Source organism: Anguilla anguilla, chromosome 12, assembly GCF_013347855.1.
Source record: "Anguilla anguilla isolate fAngAng1 chromosome 12, fAngAng1.pri, whole genome shotgun sequence".
Lineage (NCBI taxonomy): Eukaryota > Metazoa > Chordata > Actinopteri > Anguilliformes > Anguillidae > Anguilla > Anguilla anguilla.
In genome coordinates this window covers 40,626,127-40,634,261 of record NC_049212.1, presented here as the reverse complement: position 1 = coordinate 40,634,261, position 8,135 = coordinate 40,626,127, and the positions used below count along the sequence as shown (strand labels likewise).

Sequence of the window (8,135 nt, the reverse complement as noted above, 5' to 3'; positions counted from 1 at the left end):
GTTACCAGTGCTGGATTAAAGTTCTGACGAACGGCCCAGATTTATATCTTTCTCTGCGTTGTTGGGCATTGGTGTGTTTCTATTTTGAAGAGGGAGGATATCCCCTCTAGGATTAATTACATGTTATGATGCAATTAAAAACAGCAATTAAGATGCAAAAATATGAATCACAGCGAGACGTGTGGCACAGTCCATAGGGCATCTAAATCAAGCCATTTACAAGCCCTGCCTCCATTGCAGTTGGGGATTCCATTCTCCCACAATACGTTTAGGGCTGTAATCCTTTTTCTGTTACGGCAAGAAAAAAGAAAAAGGGGAAGAAATGTATGGTAATGTAAGTAGACTAGCTACTCCACTCTTATGTACTGTAGTCTTAGAAGGTTTGCTTGGTAACGGGTGGCTTTGAAGATTGACCTTTAGGACAAAAGCCTGCAGACTGAGACCAAGAGTCAGAACACCATACCCCCATGGAAATTCCACCCAGACACACCTTCAAAAATACCAAAGGAAAATTTGAAAATTAATGTCCTAATGGAAGGTTTCTTAATACAACAGGGAACACCTTAAATAACCAGTGTTACTACATGGCAAACAGAGGGGGTAGACGAGAGCCAAGGTCAAATTGAACAAAACAGATTCGAAAAGAAATCCACTGGGCAGACAAACTAGAAGGGCCAAGGCAAGAATCTAAGTCGAATTGAATGAAACAATGTTCAACCACAAAATCTGATCGGTGATCTAGAAGGGCTACATGTTATGGGCAAGGCTCGTGACTGGCCCAAACACAAAAAGGACGACAGTCACTTAGTCGATAATAAAGAAAGAAAATAAATTAGTTTTGTCTTCGGTATATGCAAAAGTATTTCACAAATATATTAATGAACCGTTGGCACGCTGGTTCCGGCAAGATGAGAGAGAGTGAGCGAGAGTGAGCGAGAGTGAGAGAGAGTGAGCAAGAGTGACTGGAATCGGCCTCCATTTAATGGTCCCACCCAGGTGAAGCCAGTTACCTTAATCGGTACCTGGGAAAAGGACGAGTAAAGAGGAACATAGAGACTAAGAATTTTAAAGTGGCAAGTGCCCCCACCAGGACTGGAGGGGCATAACACTAGATGAGAATGGAAGTCTTAACAAAACAAGGTCAAACATGCAAAATCTAAGAAGCGATCACAATCCACAGGTACAGAGCAAACCTGAGGAGCGAGCCTTCCCCGGTGAATGGCGAACCCATGCCTTTTTCAAACCAAAGAGTAACTGTAAATGGAAATGGCCAATCTGATGACGAAGCAGAAAAGAAAATCAGAGGCACTCATACACGTGGCAGAGACAAACAAACCTAAACAGAGAACCTACGGCAGATCCGAACTGTTTTCACTTCATGTGTTGTTCTTTTCACAGATTCACGAACTGTAACTTTCCTTTCCGTATTGTCTCAAGGTGGAGAGGTCAAGGCTATGTCCGTGACAGCCGCCTAACTGTCCTCAAAGTATGCACTGTTTACTAAGCATACTGAATATTGCTTAGTGCTTTACTATACTTTTTAGCATGCAAAAAATTGCTACCATACTATTCTAACCATACTATTGGATTGCTATAAATCATCATGCATCTGTGTAATTTACACTCTGATGAAGCCGAAAACTTAGGCATTTCAAAGCTATTATGTAAATAGTGTGAGGCCAGGTTTAACAACCATAAAAAATAAACAAACCACATACATTTAAACACAGTCCCGGTGTGACTGGTATTTAAATTTCCAGCAGCCATCTGAGTTTGTTTATCGATGGAACAGGACATTAATAGAATAGAATTAATAGAACAATTAATAGAATTGTGTTTGTTTTGACCATATAAAAATTACATTACTTCATGGAATGAACACTGGAAAGGAACTTAAATTTGTTACTAGTTACAAATGTTCAAAAGTGCTAACATTCTGTACAGTGACCATAATTCTGGCATATCGGGAATCTGATATCACGTAGGCTATGCTGTTTTATGAAGGGTCAAGCTAAAATGTGTTTCAAATCACCAGACTCATTGTGCAATACTATAAACAAAGAATCATCCTCCTTACAAGATTTTTTTTTTTTAAGTGCTGCGGTGACGTAGCAGTCAAAGCATTTGGCCTTGGAGTCGATGCACTTTCACATTGAGGACCACATAAAAGTACTTTACATTACATTACAGGCATTTATCAGGCTCACACAAGTTTTACATAGTATTTACACTGCGTCCATTTACACAGCTGGATATATACTAAAGCAATGCAGGTTAAGTACCTTGCTCAAGGGTACAACGGCAGTGTCCTACCACTGGGAATCAAACCTGTGATCTTTACATTACATTACAGGCATTTGGCAGACGCTCTTATCCAGAGCGATTTACAACAAAGTGTATAACCATAACCAGGAACAAGTATGACGAAAACCCTAGAGAGAAGTACCGGTCCAAGTGCAGGGAACAACCGCATAGTTCAACTTGGACCCTGAAGGTTAAACTGTTTAACACTAACACAAACGAGAACAGCAACAACGCAGGCTATGCAAAAATACAAGCAGTAGTTAAGACAGGTGGATTAACTAAGTCACCTACAAAACAGCCACCTAGTTACAACCCTAAGCTTACAGTCATTTACAGGGAGGTAGGGTGGGATGGGGAGAGGTGCAGCCTGAAGAGGTGAGTCTTCAGTCGTCGCTTGAAGTGGGTCAGTGTCTCAGCTGTTCTGACCTCCACGGGGAGGTCATTCCACCATCGTGGGGCCAGAACAGACGGTAGACGTGTTCGGGAAGCGCAGGTGCGAAGCGGGGGAGGTGCCAGGCGTCCTGAGGTAGCAGAACGGAGGGGTCTGGCTGGCATGTAGGGTTTGGTTGCAAGACCAGCTCCTTACCCATTACACTACGCTGCTGCCCCACAAGCACGCGTGGTGCGTTGAGGAAGCGGCAAATTGGACGTCTGCTTTCGGGGAGGGTGGGATGGACTCGGCGGGGGTGGGGTGGGGTGGGGGGGGATCGTTGTGCACACAGTGGCCTCATTAGGCGGCGGGATCGCGGTTAGGGGCCCGAGGAGCCGTGTCTCGGAGGAGATGTGGTTACTGCCGGTCCTACGGGGGGTTGTTCCGCTGCAAATTCTCAGAGAACACGGGGGAATCGAATAGTACTAGGGCACAACTGGCTGCCAAATTCAGAAAAAACAGGGGAAAAAAGACAAAAACGTGATTTAAAAAAATTAAATAATAAAATTCAAATAAATAATAAAGGTCGTATGGCCAGTGGGGCGGTCCTCCTGTCTGTGTGGGCTTTTGTCGACTTACAAAAAACATGCACACGGAATGTCTTAAGGCAGGATTTCAAACTTGTTACAATATGATTATTTCATGCCTTTACAGCAATGCACATTTTAGACATTTCCGATAGATTTGGACACACTAAGGGACACCAGCGTACACTGCTTACTTTTTGATACATAGATCTTTAACAGGTCTGTATATCTCCCTGTGATTTTGCACACTTGCGGTCAAGGAGTTCATGATCCGGGACATGTATAGTTTTATCTGTTTCATATACAGTATGTGATTTATCTGTAGTATATACAGGGGTGGTTTTAGTGATGTGGAGGCCCCAGGCAAAGACCAATGTGAGGCCCTTCTCCATTTTGCTTAACGCAATCATAGCTAGTGAACAAAAACTATTTGGAGGCAGCTCTTTTCAGTTAACAAAGCCACAGAACTAAAGGACAGACCCAAATGAGAATTCTAACTGAAGAACTTCAAATGACCTTCAGTCAGTTAGAAGAAGACATAGCAAGAAAACAATTATAAGTATATAATCTTTAATTCTTTCAAGACAAAAGTATAGTACATGCTTTTTGATAAAGCATTTGAACATTCACTATTCTCTAGGGGTAAAAGTCCCGGTCCGAGCGGGTGTCTGGTTTGTGGTGGGCTGCTGCTGTCTGTCTGTGTCGCCTCTGACACTTTCCTCCTACACTGTAGCTGGTTCAGCACAACCAGCAGATCAGTAACACTAGAAGTTGTACTAGGTGCGGTGGGTGCACAACAGGCTGAGGCAGCAGTAAGGCCGCTAACGTTGGCTAGCTCAGCATCTTCAACTAACGTTACACCTGTTGTAACGTCAGCTAGAGTGAGAGCATCTATTATCAACCAACTTTGTTCGACAGACAGGGAAACGTAAACTGATTTGCAACTATATATGAAAAAATAGGGAAATATCGGTAAAAACCTGTACCTAGTTACGTAAGAAAAATGTCCTCGTTATCCTCCAGTAGTTATTTTTTTAAGTAGGCCTACTTTCGCGATTTTTTTTATGTGCCGGCAAATAACTCAGAGGTGGTCCAGCGCTAGATTTTGGTTGCTGAGGGACGTGTATCGAACACCCCATATAAATGAATGGAACTTGACATAAATTTGCTAGCATACTGTATAAGTGTCATGTCTTGCGTATTTGAGGTTAATATGAGAAAGGGTGGTCGCTAGCACGTCTAGGAATCCGTACATATTCACTGTTGTAACCAAAGTCGCAGGATGCAAAATGACCGTTAGGAAAGTAGTTTGAAATTAAGAAGCAACGTCTGCGCCATTGGATTTAATGGGTCGCGATGAGATAATTCCAAGCGTGTTGCTTGTCTTAAAGTTGATACAGTAAATAAGGCTGTATTACTATATCAAAACCTAACTAAATGTATATGTATAAAGTTGGTTTTTTACATTTAGACAATTTATTATGTGTATTTTTACAGGACTTACATTTAAATAGGTAACAATGTCCAGTTTGTTCTAATAAATATGAAGTAAATACACTAGCGGTTAGGGTGGTCGATAATAGGTGCTCCTCCGTCGTGGCATCTCTGGCTGTTTTATTAAAGAATTTCATCAGTTTAGGCAAACTTTCCTTAAACTGGGCGTCTTCCTTCTTTCTCTTTCTCTTCTCAAATCCACTGTGAAAACGCTTTGTGGTAACAAAGATCATGACTCTCTGTCTCTGATGGCAACTCAACGGAGCGTAGCACAGTGGGTAAGGAACTTGGCTTGTAACCGAAAGGTCGCAGGTTCGATTCCCGGGTAGGACACTGCCGTTGTACCCTTGAGCAAGGTACTTAACTGAAATTGCTTCAGTATATATCCAGCTGTATAAATGGATACGATGTAAAAAATGCCATGTAAAAGTTGTGTAAGTCGCTCTGGATAAGAGCGTCTGCTAAATGCCTGTAATGTAATGTAATTTCTATGTCATTGATTAGGCACAAATGCAGGAAGGTCAAGGTGGAATAGTCCATTAAATGTGAAATGTGGGTGATAATAAATATTGGCAAATATAGATGTTTAATTGGATAGGCCCACATTTACATGTAGATAGATTTATTTTGATCTATTACAGATTATCATTCGTTTTGAGCGACAAGAAAAAAAAATGTTTTAGAAATTAAAAAAAAAAGGAAACACAAATTCACGAGGCCCCTTCGGCAGACGAGGCCCCAAGCAATTGCCGACCTATGACCTATGACCTATGACCTATGGTAAAACCGCCTGTGAGTATATACAGTATGTGATAAGTATTTCATTTCAAACTAAAGGAGGAAAACTTCATTTTTGTATGTTTGCCATGCTAATTTGCATTTGTGCAACTTTATTTTGACCTAAATTATAAATATAAACTAATCTAGTCGCTATAGTAAATGGTACAAGTGTCTTGATTCATTTAAGCAATTTTCCAAGGCCTATATTGGCTTCTGACTGAAACAAAACCATATAAACTTACAGACGCTAAATATAGCCCTGTAGAACTGGAGTTTGAGAGCCCTGCTCTAGAACAGAGTTGTGCAAGACCTAGAACAGGTCACCTAATTTAGGGTTTAAACCTGAGGTTTAGGGAAATTGCCTCCAACAGGAGTGAACATCATTACGTGCACATTGCTGCTCGAACAAACAAACATGAAAAAATCTGCAATAGAATAATAATGCCAAGACTCAACTTTGAAATGCAACCATGAGATTAAAAACAAACTAAAATATGCCTCCATTACTGAGTGCACATTCATTACTTTGTTCTGTTACAGTAGCACATATTATAATTCAGAGATCATTAATACTGCACAATGACACAAAAATATTTTCTACCATTAAAGGTTGGCTTTATACAGGGTTAATGCGTGTTAAAAAATAAATCACTTTCTATTTGGGGGTTGAGGCCTGTTATTTGCTCTGTCTGTCTTCTTGCCTTGTTAGTCTGTAAAGTGTCCTGGTGACAGGTCTCTAAAAAGTGCTATGCAAATAAAAATGAAATGAGCTAAATTGAACTTCCTTGCTTTTAGAGTGTGGCATTACCAAATTCAGAATATATGCGCAGGCACCAGTGGTGAAAAATAAGACAATGACAGGGAGATGGGCTGGATTCACAGACAAATCAAAAAACATTATCATACATACTTTTCATTTGCAATAAATTTATTGTAATGTGACAATTATACTTTGTACTGCATAGATCCTGGTGGAAATGATACTTTCTGAAGCACCAGAAAAAGCCTTACCATTTTCTTTGTGTGTGTGTGTGTTGGAGACTTCTATCTAATGGGGACAAAACTACACTCCAAAACAGCAAGATGCTGCAGATTATCTGGCTTGGAATCAGTATAAATCATTTTATATTCATTCATCTTCCATTCATTAACTGGAAATGATTGTAACCTGAACTCAACAGTAAATACCCTAAAAGTTCCCAGAAAATCTAATTTTTCTCACTGTTTTTACAAAGCATTTCCTGATCTCCTGTGTTCTGATCCCATATATAACTGGATTCAACAGAGGGGGGATTGCAAACCAATCTGCAGTTATTAATATATAAACCTTTCCTGGTAGAAAAGTAGTGTACCTGTGGTAAATCGCAAAAAAAAGAGTAGCCACCCCAAAATTAATGAAGGTGATTAAATGACTAGAACATGTGCTGAGTGCTTTCTTTTGTGCATCTTTTGAGGCTTTCAGACTCACATTGAGAATCACTGCATATGAGAGCAGCACGACAATACAAGGGAAACCAACTAAGCTTGTCAACAAGCATGTGGCATACAGATTAACCAGAGCACTTTTCACACAGGAGAGGTTATGGAGTGTCATGACATCACAGAACAGGTTCTGAGTGGTGTACTTGCACAGGGGAACTGTGGATATGAGATACACAAGGAGAGATAAAGTGGACATAGGAACAACGTTGGCCACGGTCAACAGTGTTTTCACTTTTCCAGGAGTCATGATGCTGTGGTACTGCAGAGGCTTGCAAATGGAGACGTATCGGTCGTAGGCCATGACTGAGAAAGTGGTATAAGCTGAGGACATATAGAAATAGCCCCAAAAGACCTGAACTAGACAAGCTAGAAATGAGCTCTTGTGGGTGTCTGAAAGAAGGTTTTCCATGACTTTTGGCCAAACAGTTGAGCTCCCTATTAGTCCATTTACTGCCAAGTTGAACAAAAAAATGTACATGGGTTTGTGTAGGCTGGATTCAAAATAGATCACCAGCATCAGAAAGACATTTGAAAAAATTGAGAGGAGGTAAACAAGAAGAGTGAGAGTGAAAAAGAAGTAATTGATTGGGCGGAAGGATCCATATGAAGTGAATGTCATAGTGTTGTCCAAGGAGGAGTGATTCATCATGATGGTTTTCCTGTAGGGTAGAAATAAATTAGCAATATTCAGTTCAGAACATTAGGATATGTCCAGTGTGTCATTGTCGACAAGAATTTGATCATACCTGATCTGCCTACTTCAAAGTAGTTTAAGTAAAATAGGTCTTTAGCACTAATCACCAACTCATACACCTGTCCCTTTATACCAATATTTTCCCTTCATGTAAATATTTTGATCTTCCTAATTAAGAGCTGTACAGTATATAGAATTTAGAGCACAGTGCTTCCTACAACACTCTAGGAGTATTCATGGATTCACACCTAATCTAATGTGTAAAATTTTACTTTTCATCTTCTGATATTATATTCATCACTCCCTATTTGTTTGTGAAAAGGAATGATGCTCACATTGAAAACCGAACTAGGAATGTTGAATGTACATACAAAAAATAATTCCAGAACTTCATACCACAAATTTACCGTGACTCCACTCTTGT

At 40.3% G+C, this 8,135-nt stretch overlaps 1 protein-coding gene across 3 annotated transcripts; it reads right to left on the bottom strand.

Moving 5' to 3' along the window:
* Positions 1 to 6,628: 6,628 nt before the first annotated feature.
* Positions 6,629 to 8,135, bottom strand: LOC118210129 (olfactory receptor 52L1-like). Of its 3 annotated transcripts, none has more exons than XM_035386017.1 (2): positions 8,108 to 8,135; positions 6,629 to 7,676 (listed from the first exon to the last, which is right to left on the bottom strand). In XM_035386017.1, the coding sequence occupies exon 2, from the start codon at positions 7,664 to 7,666 to the stop codon at positions 6,725 to 6,727; it is 942 nt and encodes a 313-aa protein (XP_035241908.1). In that variant the 5' UTR covers positions 7,667 to 7,676; positions 8,108 to 8,135; the 3' UTR covers positions 6,629 to 6,724. The 3 variants fall into 3 exon arrangements, with proteins under 3 accessions (XP_035241908.1, XP_035241909.1, XP_035241907.1); XM_035386018.1 differs by having other exon boundaries at positions 8,119 to 8,134; XM_035386016.1 differs by having other exon boundaries at positions 8,047 to 8,114.